Genomic DNA, 21,913 nt, shown 5'->3' with positions numbered 1-21,913 from the left:
TTGCCGGAATGAGGGTACCTGGACATTGAGGGACTGTGGATCAGGTAAGATCCCAGGCGGGATTGCTGCTTTAAATATTCTGGCTTTTTTTTCTAGATTCGACATTTATACACACACACACACACACACACACACACACACACACACACACACACACACCTAATTGTAGTATAATGTAATACAATAAATAAACTAATGTCAAAAACGAATGTTCTTACTAGGAATTTGTTTTTTTAAAAATGAGGGACTGGGGGCGGGATTAGAGGCGGGGTTGGGGGCGGGATTAGAGGCGGGACTAGGTGGCGAGTAGATTTTTTGGTTCGGCGAGTAGATTTTTGGGTGATTTGTCAAGCACTGTATATATATATAGAAAAAAGAGAAAAGAAGCGCCCGATCCTTGTGTAAAATCAGATAAGAATTTTAATACATCACGGACAAGACAAATGCACACTTACAATTTGTCTGATAAAATCAGGCATATTATGGGACCAGCCCATGCACCAACTGAAGACTCCACGATCGCCTCTGTGTAAACTGAAGTCCTTTGAAGTGCTGGATCTTGTGTCTGTATCAGCCGTTGTTCCAGAGAGTTGTCCCAGAGAGTAAGGGAATCTGTACTTTCCTTTGCGGCTGCTTAGTTGTAGCGTGCGGCCGCCATTCACCTCTCTCGTGGAGCACTGGGACCCGGAAGGGACTTCACACATATCCCTACGCGTTCAGGGGATGAAATCCGCAAGGACGGAAGAAACGCGTAGGGATATGTGGCAGTGAACCTACGGTGGTCGAGCAGCTCCCAGCTACCAACGTGAAGACGCAGAGACGTGTGTGAAGTCCCTTCCGGGTCCCAGTGCTCCACGAGAGAGGTGAATGGCGGCCGCACGCTACAACTAAGCAGCCGCAAAGGAAAGTACAGATTCCCTTACTCTCTGGGACAACTCTCTGGAACAACGGCTGATACAGACACAAGATCCAGCACTCCAAAGGACTTCAGTTTACACAGAGGCGATCGTGAGTCTTCAGTTGGTGCATGGGCTGGTCCCATAATATGCCTGATTTTATCAGACAAATTGTAAGTGTGCATTTGTCTTGTCCGTGATGTATTAAAATTCTTATCTGATTTTACACAAGGATCGGGCGCTTCTTTTCTCTTTTTTCTAAATAGGTGCTGTGGGAGTTCGGTGAACCCAAGAAGAAGCAGCCTGTACTTTTGTGATTCATTTATCCTGGACAATCTGAGGACTTAAGTATTTTTTGTGAACATTTACAATTGCTTTATCAATTTTTTTTTGAATATTATTGTTTTTGGTCCACTATTTGTTATGACTTGAATGTAATTCACAATTTAGGTTAGGTTGGACCTTGCATATTTTTAGTTATTTATGTCAATTGCACAGTTATTCTTTTGTCCTCTATTTTTGATAGAATTTGAATCAATTTTTGTTCATATTTTTCTATTTTTCTTTTTGATTTTTATGCACACTTTTTCTTTTTAACACATTTTTAAAAAATTAATTTTTTTTTTTTTATAACATTATCAATTGGGCATACATACGGCCCCTGCCACTTTTTATATTGATATTTATCTGTTTGAACTCAATTTATCCACCTGGTGCAAACACCTACCACATATATCAGCGTTGCAGCAGTTTTGGTGTGTTTGGTAAGGGGCGCTGTCTATAATTCTGTCAGTATATATATATATATATACATGTAGAGGTATCAGTACCGTGTTAGCCGAGCTTCAATAATCAAAAAATAAATAGATGATACCGTTCTGTGGCTAACGAAATGCTTTTATTTGTGCGAGCTTTCGAGATACACTGATCTCTTCTTCCGGCGATGTTACAATGAATGAAGCAAGCAAAAGCTATACTATAAACAGTGTCTATTGGAATGTTATCTGTGCTGGTCCTTCCCCCGGTGTGGATGTGTTTTATGGCTGGAGGTGTCAAAAGGTTCCTGAAAGCAAGTGATGAAAGAGTGTGTATGTGTATCAGTGTGAATTAACATGAATGGAGAGCCCACAGTATATACAGTGCTTTACAAAAGGTGTGTGTGGAGTGGGAGCGGATATAAATAGTGTGGGTGGGTGTGGAAATGTGAGAGTTAGTAGCATAACTAAAAGTGTGTGTGGATACTATGTGGTCCCTATTGGTGTATAGGGATGGAAAACAAGGAGTATAAGTATGTGTGAGAGACAGCTATGTGTGCATACATATAGCACATTATGTAGACATGGCCTATAGCGCTCATGGGAAGAGAGTTCACTAGTGTCAGTAATGACTCATAAAATTTCGATCTCTGTTTAGGCCACTGCTAAGTGTCCCGAACAGTTGCATAAATTTGTATTCATGCAACCGTCTCTCTTTCGGTGTTCTAAGATTACCTTTGAGTATGGCCACCTTCAGATCGTTCATATTATGGCCAGAGTCAGAGAAATGTTCGCCAACAGGACTGTCTCTTGTTCCGCGTGTGATGCTGTGGCGGTGCAGGTTCATTCTCTTGTTTAGCCCCTGCCCTGTCTCACCTATGTAGTAGCAGCCCCCTGGGCATTTCATGCACATGATGAGGTACACGACATTGCTGGAGGAACAGGTGAACCTTCCTCTGATTTTGTATTCCCGATTCCTGTGTGGTATTTGTATTGTGTCCGCTGTGTAGAGCATTGCACAGGTTTTGCATATATATATTTGGGTTGCAGACCTGTCTAAGACATGCAAATGAACATACAGTAATATTTACAGTTGCTATATATATATATATATATATATATATATATATATATATATATATATATATATAATAAAAAAATAAATAGATGATACCGTTCTGTGGCTAACGAAATGCTTTTATTTGTGCGAGCTTTCGAGATCACTGATCTCTTGTTACAATGAATGTTAGCCACAGAACGGTATCATCTATTTATTTTTTGATTATTGAAGCTCGGCTAACGGTACTGATACCTCTACATGTATATATATATATATACACACAAATAAATGAGAATAATACAGAGAAAGAAATGTTGCATCAAGGTACCTACAGTAGGACTCGTCAGGTAACTCCCGTCACCGTAAGGTGACACAAGTACACAAAGGATATTTGTCCCATCCAGTTGGTCCCTCTTACTGCCAGGTGACACAGTGTGACAGACAAAAGGGACCTATGTCCCATTTAGGTTGTCCCTTTAAATCAGGGTGGCAACTCATGTCCTCAAGGGCCACAAACAGTTCAGGTTTTCAGGATATCCCAGCTTCCGGTGGTTTAATCAGTCCCTGCTTCAGCACAGGTGGCTCAATCAAAGGCTCAGACTTCGACTGAGCCACTGATTGAGCCACCTGTGCTGAAGCAGGGATAACCTGAGAACCTGACCTGTAAGGTAAGACTAAATTTGTAAAGCTTCCAGTGACTGAGCTCCTGATTAGAACCAATGCTACCACCACCCTAACACCTGTCACTAGTTTTAAATACCTGGGCTTATGGTTTGACTCCCACTTAACATTCGGGATGCACATTGATACCCTGACAACCAAGACCTATGCCAAACTAGGGGTACTTTACAGGAACAAATCCTCCCTAAGTCTCCTGGTCAGAAAGCGTATTGCACAGCAGATGCTAATGCCAATTATTGACTATGTAGACATAGTATACAGCTCGGCTCCTCAAACCCACCTTAGCAAACTTGACACCCTCTACAATTCAATTTGTCGTTTTGTTCTCCAATGCAACTACAACACACATCACTGTGAAATGCTCAAAGAACTAGATTGGTCATCACTAGAGTCTAGGCGCAAAGTTCACCTTTCCTGTCTCACCCTCAAATACTTTCTGGGCAAGCTACCCAGCTACCTGAACAAGCTCCTCACCCCTACCACATGCAGTACCTATCACCTGAGATCAGACTCCAAAAGACTATTCATGGTCCCAAGACTCAACAAAGTATCCGGACGTTCCTCCTTCTCCTTCCGTGCACCCCAAAACTGGAACAACCTACCAGAGACTCTCATATCCACCACCAGCTTAAGTTCTTTCAAATCTAAGGCTGTCTCACACTTTAATCAGGTCTGTAACTGTTTCATACGCTCATAATATATATTTTCTTTAACTGTGCATGCAATGTCTTGTATATAATGTATACCTTGTTCATTTATGTAACTGTATTTGTAACCATGTATTATTTTGTTTTACTCTGTGCCCAGGACATACTTGAAAACGAGAGGTAACTCTCAATGTATTACTTCCTGGTAAAATATTTTATAAATAAATAAATAATAAGGGAATCCAGTGTTGGGGTGCAGGCACGAGATCTGTAGTAACCCGGAGGTAGAGAGAAGACATGTCTCAGCAGAGTGTAGAGAGCGAGTAGGGGTAATAGTAAGAGAATAAAGCTGATGTAAGGTGGGGCAGAGGAGTGGAGAGCCTGGAAGGAAAGGATCATTTTGGAATGAATACAGTGGCCAGTATTCAGGAGGAGAGGGAGGATAGTCTCGTTTGCAGCATTAGGAATAGATTTACTGGTAGAATGCTGGGAGGCCGGTTAGAAGGTTGCAGTAGTCCAGGTGGGAGAGAATGAGAAACAGAAAAGGTTGGATTTTTAGCAATGTTGGACAGGGGAAAGAAACGGCAAGATTTAGCAATAGAATTAGGGCGAGTGGGGAACGAAAGTGAAGAGTCAAATATGTCACCTAAACAACAGGCTTGGGAAACTGGATGCATTATAGTGTTTCTAATGGTGATGGAAAAGGGCACACTGACATGATGTAGGTGGGATCATGACCAGCTCAGTGTTTGGCACATTGAGCTAATGGTGTCTAGAAGACATCCAGGATGAGATTGCCGTGAGACAGTTGGAGTCCTGGGACTGTACTGCAAATGTGAGGTTCGGTGTGGATGGCTACAGTTGTGTCATCTGCATACAGGTGATGGCTGAAACCAAATGCATTAATACATTCTCCATGGTAGAGTGTATAGAGAGAAACGAGGAGAGGTCCCAGAATCGAGCCTGGAGATACACCAACAGATACTGTAGATCAACGGAGGAAGAGGAGGTGTTGGCAATTGAGACACTATAAGGAACGTTGATGGAAGTAGGAAGAAAGTCAAAGAGTGACAGAAAATGCATCATGGGAAGTCAGAAAGCAGAGGGTGGTAGTACTGAGGAGGGTCCTATGCATCCTGACTTGTGGGGCTCATATCACAAAGGGACATAGTAGCACTCTTTGCTTTACGTGTGATACATTGTATAGGACATGCAGGAGAAGTCTATGTAGGTCTTGCTAAGGCGGATAAAACCGGTAGAGAATCTACGCCATACACGTTGTATTCACACCGCAGGTCTCTGGGGGTCCCATCATTTGGGGGATGACCTGTTTCATAGGCCATGTTTTTCCTCTGGTTCCAGGAGACTACTTTGGCATCCTGATGGAAGAGAAGGTGACCGGCTTCCCATTCAACATAATGGAAAACCCCATGTACTGGGGCAGCACTGCCAACTACCTGGGATGGGCCCTTATGTGAGTACAAGACGAGGCTCTGTCCAAGTGCCATGTGATAGTGTAGTTCAGGGGTGGCCAACTCCAGTCCTCAAGGGCCACCACCAGGTAAGATTTTCAGGATATCCCTGCTTCAGCACAGGTGGCTCAATCAGTTGCTCAGTCATACTGACTGAGCCACCTGTGCTGAATCACGGATATCCTGAACACCTGACCTGTTGGTGGCCCTTGGTGAAGCGTCTGCACACCCTCCCTTCCACCTAACTAATGGGACAGCTCCGTTAATGCTACCACATATCCTGGTTTACGAAAGCATTAATAGCTCAGAAATAATGGCGCACACAAGTATCATAGGTTACCCTGTCTCCAATATATTGTGTGCTAATGGAAACGTGTCCCAGTAGAGCATGGGTGGCCAACTCTGCTGAAGCAGGGGTAACCTGATACCTTGACCTTGTTGGCCCTTAAGCACTGGAGTTGGCCACTCCTGCAGAAGAGCCCTCTAGAACCTTATGTATAGTTTATACACTGAACTTTCTTTGGGGGGGGGGAGCGGGAACTTTTAATAATGCAGATTTCGGCTTCCAAGCACAGCTGATGCGTGAGCGCAGGGATTGAGGAAAGTACATTGTCTGATTATTGTTCTCATTAGTGCTTTATGAACAGATTTAATGTATATCTCCATCCAGTTACAGTGGCAAAGCATTGGGCACATAGGTGAAGAGTTAGTGGTTCCGAGACAGGCGGCGCCTGCTAACCAAACGCAGCCCCCCGTCACCTGGCACAGTTCTGCAATTAAAGCAATAAACAATTGTGCTAATTTGTTCCTCGGCATAATTAAATCAGCAGGCCTGACTGGACATATATTAGTTTTAAAAAAAGAGGCAACAGAACTTGAGTAAAAAAAAATCACCCACAATGCAGAACAGAACATAACCAAATTAAAATTACATTGTATCATTTTGCCTATTTTTAATATGTCTGTGAATCTATTTAACAGACTTTTGATTGTTAGCTTTTGGGGCAGGATACTGTACATACAGCAGCATATCAGAGAGATGATGGTATCCTCTGACACTCCGGTGAAGTTGGAATCAGAGGTATTTTTGAGTTTTTCTTGACCTTATCTGATCCTGTCGCTTCCTCTCAAAGCTTAATTGAGCCCGACTTGTATCTGCTTGGAAACCGTCAATTCCAATCTGCTTCGTCAGCCGGCTCAATAATGTAAGAGGTGCTCATCCTGCAGTCTGTGTCTGCGGAAGTAAACAGACAGTCATATATACCTTCCACATTAACGAGGGGCTCTATACTTAACACTAACGGGGCACAGAAGGACACAGAATAATCTCCCGTACAGCACTCAGATCACCTGCATCTGGCCACATCTGGAGAAGGGCGCTAGGATATCAAGAGAGGTGAGCAGCAGAAATTGTGCAGCGTTTGCATCGGAAGCGTACGAAGAAAGAACTCGTGGACCTTAATGATTCATTTTACCAGAGAACATCCATTGAAGGATACATTGTTCTCAAATATGTACTGGGATACAGTGCAGAAATAAATAAAACAGATGGGTTTAAAGGAGTCTATATTGGATAGAAGTCAGGGGGTCTACGGAGCAGAACTCCATTAATTTCAGCTCCGGGGGGGACCCCCTGCTTCCGGAGATACTGACCTCCGAACGGGGTGCAGGTATCTCCCTGCTTTTTAAAGCTCCAACGTCACGCGGGTTAATAGGAAGCCGCACAAGATGATGCCACGGCTTCCGGATGGCAGGCGTGGCGCGGGAGCTTTGAAAAGGCGGCCATTATGTGAACCCCAGCTTGCGAGCCGGAGCGGCTACCGGCACCCCAAATCCCCCCCCCCCCACTACGGAGGTAAGTATCTCCAGGAGCATGGGGTCACCGGAGCTGAAACGAATATGGTTCGGCTCCGAAGACCCCCTGCTTTAATCCTATGTTAAAATAATAATAACTAGCTCGCTTGGATAGCCCCTTTAAAGTGAGCCCATGCAGAGAGGAGTTACATTTGTGTCATTTATTTTTTGATGGAATTGGGTCAATTTAAGTGCGGGAGGTGCCCTTTATAACACAAAAAACAAAGAACGGTCCAATCTTCTGTAATAAACGTGCTCTTTGGGACAATAAACGAGCTGTCACATGGATTCCTGAGAGTGACACTTATGTAAGGTCTTGTATGTACCCCAGAATAAGAAATACTTTATTAGGGTTCAGGCACGGAGGCTGCACGAGGCACCGACTCGATATTACGCTGCATGGGTCACTGGAGGCCCATTAAGGACACACCGGGGTTTTTTTTTTTAAGTAGGGTTCTTTCCACTAGAAAAAAAGGAGTTTAAAACCATAATACATTGGTGGCAACCATCTACCCATCTATTTATCCAGCAAAGGGGGGGGGAAAGGTCCATTCCTTTTTTTGGCTAGATTTGGTGCTGGGTGTTTGTCCCCTCCAGGTCTCTTCGATGTCCGATGGTAACGCGCGTGCCCAACGTTACATAGCACACGTCTTTCCATTTTCAACACTAAAAATTGAATTTCTCAAAGACGACACAAACCTACCGACCTTGAAATAGCATCGGAGCATCGTGAACGCTCAATGCCCTGTGATGCGAACGCAACAGGATGTTCAGAAACCCTTCAGACAACACAAACGTATAATTATGGATTGACTGCAGGGAATAAACAGTGCTAGTTGTGTCATTTAATTAGTTTCTACAGTGCTGGATTCAGACGGACAGAAAACTAATTTGCACTCAAACTTGACTTCTCTGTGCAGAGTTAGTAGAGAAAATAAGAAGGGTGGAGAGCCGTGGTCTGTCCTGCCGTGGTCTGTGCTGCTGTGGTCTGTCCTGTCTTCCACGTAGTAACACAGGAGGGAGAGGGAGTAGGGACTATGATGCCTTTTATTGGACCAACAAGTAGTTGATAGAGAAAATAAAACACATCTTTAAAACAAGAAATGGGTCAGGGACATTAACACTACCCATGTGCCATCATTATACCGAGCTCAGGACATCGGAGCTGGCCGCAGGCTCACTTATCTGCCTCCGATTCTCCGCAGATTGGATATTGCTTTACAACAATTGTTTCTAAGAGGAGAAAACAGGGCAGGTTACGGGAGGAAATGACCACTTTAAATGAATCTGATTGCCACTGGCATGAAAATTGTCCATTTCTTCGTGCCTCGGAGGCAGAGATTCTCAAGGCTGGAAGAAATGACACATGTCCTGTTGGGTATCCAACGTGGGACCTCTACAGAACTAGATGGGGGGGGGGGGGGGTTATGGGTTATCTCACAGTTGTGGTCCAATCTCTGTGTGCAAAGTCTGAGCATCTCAAACCTTTAGAACAGGGGTTCTCCACTCCAGCCCTCAATAGCCACCAACAGGTCAGGTTTTCAGGATATCCCTGCTTCAGCACAGGTGGTTAGTTCAATGGCTCAGTCGACGACTGCGCCACCTGTGCTGAAGCAGGCATATCCTGAAAACACGACCGGTTGGTGGCCCTTGTGGACTGGAATTGCCCACCCCCCCTGATCTAGTGCGTGGCAATTCTTAGCGGTTTATTAGTAACGGCACTTACCATCAGTATCTTTGAAGTGGGAGGAGCCAGTTCTACAACCAAGCGCCATCTCCATGAGTTATATGCTACGTCAGTTTATCTCCCTATACTTTCGACAACTAAACAGGAGATGGCACGCTGGAATTGCATGTGTTTACACAGAATTCCCATCTATCCAATATAGAAATACAATTAATAATAATAATAATAATTACCAATAATAATATTACCACACCTCTGACATCCCAAAGTTGTTCGGGCGGTTTGCCCAGTGCAGTCCCTTCCTCATCAGCAGTAAAGATTTCCTCAATAGAAAAGAAGCTGAGACCTCAAGTCCTTCACCAGGAGATGCTTTCATCTCTGATCATTAAGCGGTAGCCTGTCCGTCCCCTGTCACAGCAGCTCCTAATGACGGGAGACATGAATGCAGAGCTGGACAAAGCACCGCGAAGATCCTAAACCCATCTCATCAAAGGGGCCCCGGTCAGGGAGCGTCGTGCGTGCGGGTGCGTGCGGGTGTGCGTGCGCCAGGCTTCTGCTCTCTGCTCAGATGTATCACTGATCTCTTGTGAATGAAGCACGCAGGATTCGATGCCCAATAAAGGGAAACCTTCACCCCCAGCCCGAGCTCACAGCAACCTGTGGGGGGATGTGAGGAGCGGGGAATGGGGACCGTTTTTACATATTTGCAGCTCTACATAAAAATTCAGCAATACAAAAATGCTGGTAAACAAGCAACAATGCACCATCTCCCATCTCCCATCCCCCACCTCCCATCTCCCATCCCCCATCTCCCCCCTCCCATCCTCCACCTCCCATCTCCCATCCCCCATCTCCCATCCCCCATCTCCCCCCTCCCATCCTCCACCTCCCATCCCCCATCTCCCACTTCCCAACCCTCACCTCCCATCCCCCATCTCCCACCCCCCCATCTCCCATCCCCCACCTCCCATCTCCCACCTCCCATACCCCATCTCCCCCCTCCCATACCCCATCTCCCCCCTCCCATCCTCCACCTCCCATCTCCCATCCCCCACCTCCCATCCCCCATCTCCCATCCCCCATCTCCCCCCTCCCATCCTCCACCTCCCATCCCCCATCTCCCACTTCCCACCCCCCATCTCCCAACCCTCACCTCCCATCTCCCACCTCCCATCCCCCATCTCCCACCCCCCCATCTCCCATCCCCCACCTCCCATCCCCCACCTCCCATACCCCATCTCCCATCTTCAACCTTCCATCTCCCATACCCCATCTCCCATCTTCAACCTTCCATCTCCCATCTCCCATCATCTTCCATCTCCCATCTCCCATCTTCAACCTTCCATCCCCCACCTCCCATCTCCCATCTCCCATCCCCCACCTCCCCCCTCCCATCCTCCACCTCCCATCTCCCATCCCTCCCATCCCCCATCCCCCACCTCCCATCTCCCATCCCCCACCTCCCATCTCCCATCTCCCGTCTTCAACCTTCCATCTCCCATCATATCCCACCATCTCCCATCATCTTCCATCTCCCATCTCCCATCTTCAACCTTCCATCCCCCATCTCCCATCCCCCATCTCCCACTTCCCACCCCCCATCTCCCAACCCCCACCTCCCATCTCCCACTTCCCACCCCCCATCTCCCACCCCCATCTCCCATCCCCCACCTCCCATCTCCCACCTCCCATACCCCATCTCCCATCTTCAACCTTCCATCTCCCATCTCCCATCATCTTCCATCTTCCATCTCCCATCTCCCATCTTCAACCTTCCATCCCCCATCCCCCATCTCCCATCTCCCACCTCCCATCCCCCATCTCCCACCTCCCATCCCCCACCTCCCATCCTCCACCTCCCATCCCCCACCTCCCATCTCCCCCACCTCCCATCCCCCACCTCCCATCCCCCACCTCCCATCTCCCATCTGCAGCTTTAAAGCTAAAAGGGCTGAAGGAGAAACGTTGGGAGTAAAGACACTGACTCTGTAAGCAATGACACTGAGGGACCTATTCTGGTAGCTTCGATGACTTTGCCGCTATCTGTAACGATGTGGCATGTTCCTGCCGAACGGTTTGTCGTTGTGTTATCACGTTATTCAGAAAGAATCTGAAACCCTCTCAAACCGTGAGGCGAAGCAGTTACCTTATCTCAGCTTTTTTCTATGTTCTCCCCCTGCGAGCTTCTCGCAATCTGAGCTGCACAGAGAGAGCCGCCTCTCCCTGCACTGCTCTCACAGGCGATCTCCCTGCACAGAGAGCCGCCTCTCCCTGCACTGCTCTCACAGGCGATCTCCCTGCACAGAGAGCCGCCTCTCCCTGCCCAGCTCTTACAGGCGCTCTCCCTGCACAGAGAGAGCCGCCTCTCCCTGCCCAGCTCTCACAGGCGATCTCCCTGCACAGAGAGCAGTCTCTCCCTGCACAGCTCTCACAGGCGATCTCCCTGCACAGAGAGAGCCGCCTCCCCCTGCACAGCTCTCACAGGCGATCTCCCTGCACAGAGAGAGCCGCCTCTCCCTGCACAGCTCTCACAGGCGATCTCTCGGCACCGAGAGAGCCGCCTCTCCCTGCGCAGCTCTCACAGGCGATCTCCCTGCACAGAGAGAGCCGCCTCCCCCTGCACAGCTCTCACAGGCGATCTCCCGGCACAGAGAGAGCTGCCTCTCCCTGCACAGCTCTCACAGGCGATCTCCCTGCACCGAGAGAGCCGCCTCTCCCTGCACAGCTCTCACAGGCGATCTCCCTGCACAGAGAGAGACGCCTCTCCCTGCACAGCTCTCACAGGCGATCTCCCTGCACAGAGAGAGACGCCTCTCCCTGCACAGAGAGAGCCGCCTCTCCCTGCATAACTCTCACAGGCGATCTCCCTGCACAGAGAGAGCTGCATCTCCCTGCTCAGCTCTTACAGGCAATCTCCCTGCACAGAGAGAGCCGCCTCTCCCTGCACAGCTCTCACAGGCGATCTCCCTGCACAGAGAGAGCCGCCTCTCCCTGCACAGCTCTCACAGGCGATATCCCTGCACAGAGAGAGCCGCCTCTCCCTGCACAGCTCTCACAGGCGATCACAGTGTTTTTATTGAAATTTGAATACTAATGTGCAGGGAGCAGGGGGTCTCCAGAGCTCAACCGCATTCATTTCCAGTCCAGGGACCTCCTGCTTCCTGAATTACCGGCCCCTGGTATGGGGTGCCGGTATCACCTATGCGTTTAAATGTCCCGGTCACGTGATGCGAGAGATTTAAACATTGCAAAGTATCGACGGGCACGAAACGCGTCGAAGTGACTGCAGGGATGTGTTTTTCTCAATAAATTAGCTTTTCTTTTACCGATATTCCTGCCCAGCTCCCTCACTGTTGCTGCGTGCAGTGCTCCACTTTTTTATGCTTGTTACAGAAGCGAGAACTCGCTGAAAAATGCAGTCCCCGTACGATTTGGCCAACTCATCGAGGCTTTCTGAATTGCAAATCTGCAAATTTTGCGAGAACTGCTCAAAATCCTCGATGAGTTGGTTACCGAAGCTATTAAAATGAGGCCCTGAGTGCGAAGCGGGGGAAACAATTCTCGGTGTTGGCTGCTTGTGACCTTGGGCAAGTCACTTTATCTCCCTGTGCCTCAGGCACCAAAAGCATAGATTGTAAGCTCACCTGGGCAGGGACTGTGCCTGTAACATTCCTATGTGCCGCGTACCGCTCGCTATACTGTAACATTCCTATGTGCAGCGTACCGCGCGCTATACTGTAACATTCCTATGTGCTGCGTACCGCGCGCTATACTGTAACATTCCTATGTGCTGCGTACCGCGCGCTATACTGTAACATTCCTATGTGCTGCGTACCGCGCGCTATACTGTAACATTCCTATGTGCTGCGTACTGCGCGCTATACTGTAACATTCCTATGTGCTGCGTACCGCGCGCTATACTGTAACATTCCTATGTGCTGCGTACCGCGCGCTATACTGTAACATTCCTATGTGCTGCGTACCGGGCGCTATACTGTAACATTCCTATGTGCTGCGTACCGCGCGCTATACTGTAACATTCCTATGTGCTGCGTACTGCGCGCTATACTGTAACATTCCTATGTGCTGCGTACCGCGCGCTATACTGTAACATTCCTATGTGCTGCGTACCGCGCGCTATACTGTAACATTCCTATGTGCTGCGTACCGGGCGCTATACTGTAACATTCCTATGTGCTGCGTACCGCGCGTTATACTGTAACATTCCTATGTGCTGTGTACCGCGCGCTATACTGTAACATTCCTATGTGCTATGTACCGCGCGCTATACTGTAACATTCCTATGTGCTGCGTACCGCGCGCTATACTGTAACATTCCTATGTGCCGCGTACCGCGCACTATACTGTAACATTCCTATGTGCTGCGTACCGCGCACTATACTGTAACATTCCTATGTGCTGCGTACCGCGCGCTATACTGTAACATTCCTATGTGCTGCGTACCGCGCTCTATACTGTAACATTCCTATGTGCTGCGTACCGCGCGCTATACTGTAACATTCCTATGTGCTGCGTACCGCGCGCTATACTGTAACATTCCTATGTGCTGCGTACCGCGCGCTATACTGTAACATTCCTATGTGCTGCGTACCGCGCGCTATACTGTAACATTCCTATGTGCTGCGTACCGCGCGCTATACGGTAACATTCCTATGTGCTGCGTACCGTGCGCTATACTGTAACATTCCTATGTGCTGCGTACCGCGCGCTATACTGTAACATTCCTCTGTGCTGCGTACCGCGCGCTATACTGTAACATTCCTATGTGCTACGTACCGCGCGCTATACTGTAACATTCCTATGTGCTGCGTACCGCGCGCTATATTGTAACATTCCTATGTGCTGCGTACCGCGCGCTATACTGTAACATTCCTATGTGCTGCGTACCGCGCGCTATACTGTAACATTCCTATGTGCTGCGTACAGCGCGCTATACTGTAACATTCCTATGTGCTGCGTACCGCGCGCTATACTGTAACATTCCTATGTGCTGCGTACCGCGCGCTATACTGTAACATTGCTGTGCTACGTACCGCACGCTATACTGTAACATTCCTATGTGCTGTGTACCGCGCGCTATACTGTAACATTCCTATGTGCTGCGTACCGCGCGCTATACTGTAACATTCCTATGTGCTGCGTACCGCGCACTATACTGTAACATTGCTGTGCTACGTACCGCACGCTATACTGTAACATTCCTATGTGCTGCGTACCGCGCACTATACTGTAACATTGCTGTGCTACGTACCGCATGCTATACTGTAACATTCCTATGTGCTGCGTACCGCGCGCTATACTGTAACATTGCTGTGCTACGTACCGCACGCTATACTGTAACATTCCTATGTGCTGTGTACCGCGCGCTATACTGTAACATTCCTATGTGCTGCGTACCGCGCGCTACACTGTAACATTCCTATGTGCTGCGTACCGCGCGCTATACTGTAACATTCCTATGTGCTGCGTACCGCGCGCTATACTGTAACATTCCTATGTGCTGCGTTCCGCGCGCTATACTGTAACATTCCTATGTGCTACGTACCGCGCGCTATACTGTAACATTCCTATGTGCTGCGTACCGCGCGCTATACTGTAACATTCCTATGTGCTGCGTACCGCGCGCTATACTGTAACATTCCTATGTACCGCGCGCTATACTGTAACATTCCTATGTGCTGCGTACCGCGCGCTATACTGTAACATTCCTATGTGCTGCGTACCGCGCGCTATACGGTAACATTCCTATGTGCTGCGTACCGCGCGCTGTACTGTAACATTCCTATGTGCTGCGTACCGCGCGCTATACTGTAACATTCCTATGTGCTGCGTACCGCGCGCTATACTGTAACATTCCTATCTGCTGCGTACCGCGCGCTATACTGTAACATTCCTATGTGCTGCATACTGCACGCTATACTGTAACATTCCTCTGTACTGCGTACCGTGCGCTATACTGTAACATTCCTATGTGCTGCGTACCGCACGCTATACTGTAACATTCCTATGTGCTGCGTACCGCGCGCTATACTGTAACATTCCTATGTGCTGCGTACCGCGCGCTATACTGTAACATTCCTATGTGCTGCGTACCGCGCGCTATACTGTAACATTCCTATGTGCTGCGTACCGCGCGCTATACTGTAACATTCCTATGTGTCGCGTACCGCGCACTATACTGTAACATTCCTATGTGCTGCGTACCACGCGCTATACTGTAACATTCCTATGTGCTACGTACCGCGCGCTATACTGTAACATTCCTATGTGCTGCGTACCGCGCGCTATACTGTAACATTCCTATGTGCTGCGTACCGCGCGCTATACTGTAACATTCCTATGTGCTGCGTACCGCGCGCTATACTGTAACATTCCTATGTGCTGCGTACCGCGCGCTATACTGTAACATTCCTATGTGCTGCGTACCGCGCGCTATACTGTAACATTCCTATGTGCTGCGTACCACGCGCTATACTGTAACATTCCTATGTGCTGCGTACCGCGCGCTATACTGTAACATTCCTATGTGCTGCGTACCGCGCGCTATACTGTAACATTCCTATGTGCTGCGTACCACGCGCTATACTGTAACATTCCTATGTGCTGCGTACCGAGCGCTATACTGTAACATTCCTATGTGCTGCGTACCGCGCGCTATACTGTAACATTCCTCTGTGCTGCGTACCGCGCGCTATACTGTAACATTCCTATGTGCTGCGTACCGCGCGCTATACTGTAACATTCCTATGTGCTGCGTACCGCGCGCTATACTGTAACATTCCTATGTGCTGCGTACCGCGCGCTATACTGTAACATTCCTCTGTGCTGCGTACCGTGCGCTATACTGTAACATTCCTATGTGCTGCGTACCGCGCGCTATACTGTAACATTCCTATGTGCTGCGTACCGCGCGCTATACTGTAACATTCCTCTGTGCTGCGTACCGTGCGCTATACTGTAACATTCCTATGTGCTGCGTACCGCGCGCTATACTGTAACATTCCTATGTGCTGCGTACCGCGCGCTATACTGTAACATTCCTCTGTGCTGCATACCGCTCGCTATACTGTAACATTCCTCTGTGCTGCGTACCGCGCGCTATACTGTAACATTCCTCTGTGCTGCGTACCGCGCGCTATACTGTAACATTCCTATGTGCTGCGTACCGCGCACTATACTGTAACATTCCTATGTGCTGTACCGCGCGCTATACTGTAACATTCCTATGTGCTGCGTACCGCGCGCTATACTGTAACATTCCTCTGTGCTGCATACCGCGCGCTATACTGTAACATTCCTATGTGCCGCGTATCGCGCGCTATACTGTAATAGTGACGCGCTTGGGGAGAAAAGCGCTGTATGAAATAAAGCTATTCTTTTTATTACCGGTATTAAAATGTAACCCCTTGTTCTGAAATGCATGAAAGGGTTAACGCACAACACTCCCAGCATGCCTCTGTGCTCAGGAGAAACATTGTATCGCTCAGCATTTGGCCAGAGGTGACCTTTCTCTTGCTCTCCGCTTTGAGGTGTGTGTATAAGAGAAGCGTGAGGGACGCAGATCACGGGTTGGTCCGAGAAAAGACTGTCCTCCCGGAGCACCGTGAATACTAGCATTGAAAGGCCGGGCGTGGTCTCATGTAACTCACGCTCCCCTTTCCTTGGAGGTCATGCTGTTGCTGTAGAAATGCTCGATCCTTCTCCAGAACAGCAGAGCTCTCGAAATACTTGAAACTTGATTTCCGCCAGATGAAACTAATGGAATAATTAGGCGGCATTGCAAATATTCCCTCGGTCTACGATGGAACCGCAGCCTCAACCAAACCAGGGGTGCTCAACTCCCCCCCTCCAGTCTTTGGCTGAGCCTCTGATTGAGCCACATGTGCTGAAGCTGGGATATCCTGAAAACCTGACCTGTTGGGGGCGGGGGGGAGGGGGGGTGGTACTGGAGTTGAGCACCCCTGCATTAAATGAACAGAGGTTATACATCGCATGTACAAACCTTTCCGGAACAGTTAGAGATAACGTGATTATGGGCGTGTGTGACCGTTACAGACAGATTAAAATGCGCGCCCCTGGGAGATGTGCTCATAGGATACGCAAAGTTTATTTTAATTACTCTCTCGCCCCTTCTCCCTTAAATAACATCAGGTTAAGTCCCTGTCCCGACCTGATCGGCTTTTAGGGAGCAGGCGATGTTCGGGAGAACACCTCTTTCGCACGCCGTTAGCACTAGCGTTGGGAAAGAAAATAACCATATGTTATAGAAGGAGCAGCACTGGGTTATTTCGGCGTTCTCATTAACCGAACGCTCATCTAAGTCAGGGGAGCACAGACTTTTTCAGCTGCACCCCTCTGCTTGCTCTCCCTTGCTCTCGCGCCCCCCTCACCTTGCTCGCTAACGTCAAATGACGCCGCAGGGTCACGTGTCGTCACGTGACCCCGTTGCCATGGAGATGGACGTGTGACATCACTCTGCATGGCACCGCGGCGTCATTTGATGCTGCGTTGCCAGAGCGTCCCTGCAGCTCTTCAGAATCCCGGTAAGTTCGTCGCAGAGGCCTCACGTAATCCCCCGGCATTTAATTTAAATGCCTGGGGGAAGAGCGGGGAACCTCTGCAATCGCCCGCGTCCCCCTCCCCTCCCCCCCCACAGACAAATCTCTGTACCCCCCAGTTTGCACATGGTCTAGGTCAAAGTTAGATTAAATAGGCTAAGGCCCCGGTCCCAGTGTTTATTGCTGCGCTCGCCACCTCGTGCGCAGCAGGAACACGTTCCGCGCCTCAATGGGGCCGGTCCCAGCAGCTGCCTGCGCACGTGTGTAGCGATCGCGATGCGCGACCAGATGTTCTGCCGACAAGGATTTCGAGTTTTCTCGCGGCGACGGAGCGCTGGCCACGTCACGGCAGCAGTTCAGCCAATGAGGGCGAAGCAGCCGCGTGCCGTCATTTTCCATCATTACCATCAATTCGATGAGTTCTGGTCCTGTGACGCAGCTCCAGGTTGTACTATCAGCCTCTCCAGGGTTAAAATAAAAACAAAGCGTGACTTGAGTCCCTCGCCCGTGTGCGTGTCAGCCTCCTGCACGGCTCGTTCGCGCGTTCGTGTGTTAGGCGATGTCTCAGCTTCTATCACTTCCATTAGAGCAGGGATGCTCAACTCAAGTCCCCCTCCCAGGGTCGGGTTTTCAGGGTATTCCTGCTTCAGCACAGGAGGCTCAATCAGTCCCTGCTTCAGCACAGGTGGCGCAATCAGTCTCTGCTTCAGCACAGGTGGCTCAATCAGTCCTTGCTTCAGCACAGGGGGCTCCAATAATTAGGCAGCATTGCAAATATTCCCTCGGTGTAAGATGGGGCCGCACCCTTTACACACCCTTAACCAAACCAAGGGTGCTCAACTCCCCCCCCCCTCCAGTCTTCGACTGAGCCTCTGATTGAGCCCCTGTGCTGAAGCTGGGATATTCTGAAAACGTGACCTGTTGGGAGTGGGCTTGAGGACTGGAGTTGAGCACCCCTGCATTACAGGAAAGCAATGAGAGGCTCTCTGCCAGCCACTGCAGTGGAAAGGGCTTTCAGCAATGGCCAGAACCGCGTGGCATTCCTCCCTGCTGTTCCTGCTTGTTCTTCCCCACATGTTTGATGGAAGTTGCTGACCGTGCTCCCCTTTCTCCTTGTTCTCCCCCCTGCAGGAACTATAGCCCAGCGGGTCTTGCCCTCACGGCTGTCGTGGCTCTGTCTTACAAGGTCGCCATTGGGTTTGAAGGGTAGGTCACGTTCTCCGTCTCGCTGCTGGTATATTTAGTGCTACAGTGAAGCCCTATATGTGGTATTCTGAAGAACTCGCACAGTGCGTTAACCCAGGAAGGGTGTAGAAGTACTCGGCATCATTCTACAATGCAGAAATATTCCTTTGCTGGCGTGTTTGGTTATGCTGCCTTTTGTGTAAACGTGCTGCCCTCTGAAGTGGGATACATTACGAGTTTCAATTCCGGGTGTCTGCAGATCAGCTGTTCATAATTCATTGTACCTGAATTATGTCACGACAATTGACGTGTCTGCATATGCAGATAGATATAGGTATTGATCGAGCATGTTTGGCAGTGATGGGGTTAACCCAGATGTTCTCAACCCCTGTCCTAAAGATCCCCTAACAGGTCAGGTTTTAAGGATATTCCAAGCTTCAGCACAGGTGGATCAATCAGTGGCTCAGTCTTTGACTGAGCCACCTGTGCTGAAGCAGGGATATCTTGACCTGTTTGGGGGGCTCTTGAGGACTGGAGTTGAGATCCCCTGGGTTTATCCCCAAACCCCAACCTTTGACTGACACTCAGGAGCCGTGAGAAGACGGGAAACGTATTCCAGGCCACACACGGGCAGCCCACGTGAGCCACAGCACCGCGGATAGATCCAGAAATAACCTCTACATTAGCACAAAATTAAGGTAGCAATTTCCATTCAGCAGTCATAAAATGCAGAGCCCAAAGTCTGTGAATCAGAACAGAACATCCCGTTCACCCCTGGCCACTAGCACAGCGCACAGACTTGGCTGGAGGTTTTCAGCTTGTCCCGTAAGGTTGCAGATAATTAGCCATAATAAACCTGTACACCTGCACCTGGCATCAGACCAGTGGAGGAGGGTTACCTTGGGTTTGGAACTGTCCTGACAAGTTCTCCTTTTGAGCGGAGGCTGTTCCAGGCCGGAAAGTCGGCGTAGCTACATATTAACTGGGTTTTGTTCGTTAAACGGCACTTCAGTTACTTAACGTGTGTGCTAATTAACCCTTCCAGGGTCCAGAGTGCCTCTTCTAACTAGGTAATAAGGACATCAGTGTTTCCTCCTCTCTGAAGGCTGCCACTGAGCTAGATGTAGACTGAATATTTACCGGTTTGTGCCATGACTTCAGTGTATGGTAACATGCTACAATCATATGTAAAATGAAGTTTAATCATGGGAGAGAAGTTGTTAAATGGGAGAGTGCTATTACCCATCAGGCTACTATAAGCAGCGCTGCTATTTGGAATTGTAAACCAGTGGCCTAGGCCCTAAAGCTGGAGTGGCCAACGCCAGTCCTCAAGGGCCCACCAACAAGTCAGGTTTTCAGGATATCCCTGCTTCAGCACAGGCGGTGCAGGCAACGACTGCGCCACTGATTAACCCACCTGCGCTGAAGCAGGGATATTCTTAAAACCGGACCTGGTGGTGGCCCTTGAGGACTGGCGTTTGCAACCCCTGCCCTAAAGGCTTTGGCACACCGGTAAGGGGACCTTCCAGACCATCATTGGCTTTAACGGTGAGGTATTTCAGGATACAATGTTATTTGTCACTGGCTCAGCCTTTGAGTTCATAGATGACCCTTCCCATGAATGGGCTTAAGGTAGCATCAGGCGCTCCAATAGGGTGTCCTTTACTATAGCACCACTTAGTAAATATACCCCACAGTGTCAACAGCCGTTCCATCTGTTGGTATAATAATGATACTATGTTACCAGTGCCCCTACATTCGGCCCACGGCGCGAGGTTCCACGGGTGGCTGGCGATCTTGTGGCCGCACCTGATGATAACGCTCCTGTTCTTGTTGTTCCTGTAACAGGCCCTTTACCGAGGAAATCTACCGGAGGAGCGAGGAGTCAAGGAAGAGTAAATAAACATGCGCCGCTGTGTTTGCCCCGCGTGAATCGGAGAGGACGCGACGCGGAGGCCGCCTCTCCGAATGGTCACGCTCGCTCTTTACTGTCACAGCCCCCCTGTGGGAGCAGAGAATCTGAAGGTGACTTACACCCTCAACACATACATACTGCAACGCAAACTAATACCGAGTACCCCTGCTCAATTCCAATTAACTCAACGTCTCATCCAGTGAGGATGGTGACAAAATAATAGTACAAATGACCTGCGACTAACGAAGCTGCTGTGAAAGCCTAACGCTCTGCGACATAAATTAAGGGAGGGGGTCACTAAGGGTTAACTGCGCTGATCCGCCAAACTTCCCGGGCCTCTGTTCTGCCACGTGATCAGTCGGCCGGGAAAGTTTATTTCCCTGCCGCTTGATTGTCTAATTTCACACCGCTACATCCATGGCTAATTAGACTGATGTCCCCTCCGAGCACATTGTGCCAGCTATTTATAAAGCAAAGGTCTTTTAGCGAGTGGAGAAATGCTGGGGATGTTTCATTTTCCAGCGTGGCTGCAGCGTGACACTCGGCACCGGCTCGAGCAGCGGTGGACAACTCCCGTCCTCAAGGGCCACCAACGGTCAGGTTTTCAGGATATCCCTGCTTCAGCACAGGTGGCTCAATCAGTGGCTCAGACTGAGCCACCTGTGCTGAAACAGGGATATCCAGTTTTTGACTGAGCCACTGATTGAGCCACCTGTGCTGAAGCAGGGATATCCTGACCTGGTAGACCTTGAGCACTGGAGATAGCTACCCTTGGACTAGTGTCTGTGTATGTTATTGATTAGCCTGCAGTAGTGCCGATCGGGTCACCATCACAGCTTAATGAATAACCCCCATATCCCTCACTGCCCCTAATTTTAAAGGGACACGGATAAAACCCTTCTGATATTGGTTAGAGGTGTGGGGGAGGTGTATGCGGCCCCCTTATGCAGAACCGGCCAACCAAAATAAAAAGCCCACCACATTGTTGGGAGAGAACCTGGAATTTGGGATTTATTTATTCGTGGCTTTTCCTGGCCCCCCCGATGGAAACGCTTGTATATCACCATGTTCTCTCACCCAGCAATATACAATAGGTTTTTTTCTTCTCACATTCTCTTGCACTATTTTTGTACGTGTGAAACCGCGCGGTTTGGCGCCGAAAGCTTCGGGGCTATGAGAAAA

The 21,913-nt window shown here is 49.0% G+C and overlaps 1 protein-coding gene across 1 annotated transcript in view; it reads left to right on the top strand.

Moving 5' to 3' along the window:
* The window catches only part of PEMT (phosphatidylethanolamine N-methyltransferase), a 54,781-nt gene extending 33,436 nt beyond the window's left edge, over positions 1-21,345 (top strand). Inside the window, exons 3-5 of the mRNA XM_075599161.1 lie at positions 5,402-5,513; positions 18,763-18,837; positions 20,665-21,345. Of these exons, the coding sequence (XP_075455276.1) occupies positions 5,402-5,513; positions 18,763-18,837; positions 20,665-20,719 (242 nt within the window). The 3' untranslated portion in view covers positions 20,720-21,345. The remainder of the gene's footprint in view (positions 1-5,401; positions 5,514-18,762; positions 18,838-20,664) is intronic.
* The last annotated feature ends 568 nt before the right edge of the window (positions 21,346-21,913 follow it).

The sequence above is a fragment of the Ascaphus truei genome, chromosome 5 (assembly GCF_040206685.1).
Source record: "Ascaphus truei isolate aAscTru1 chromosome 5, aAscTru1.hap1, whole genome shotgun sequence".
NCBI classification, from domain to species: Eukaryota; Metazoa; Chordata; class Amphibia; order Anura; family Ascaphidae; genus Ascaphus; species Ascaphus truei.
The sequence above is the reverse complement of the archived record's forward strand: the minus strand, read 5'-3'. Positions and strand labels throughout refer to the sequence as shown.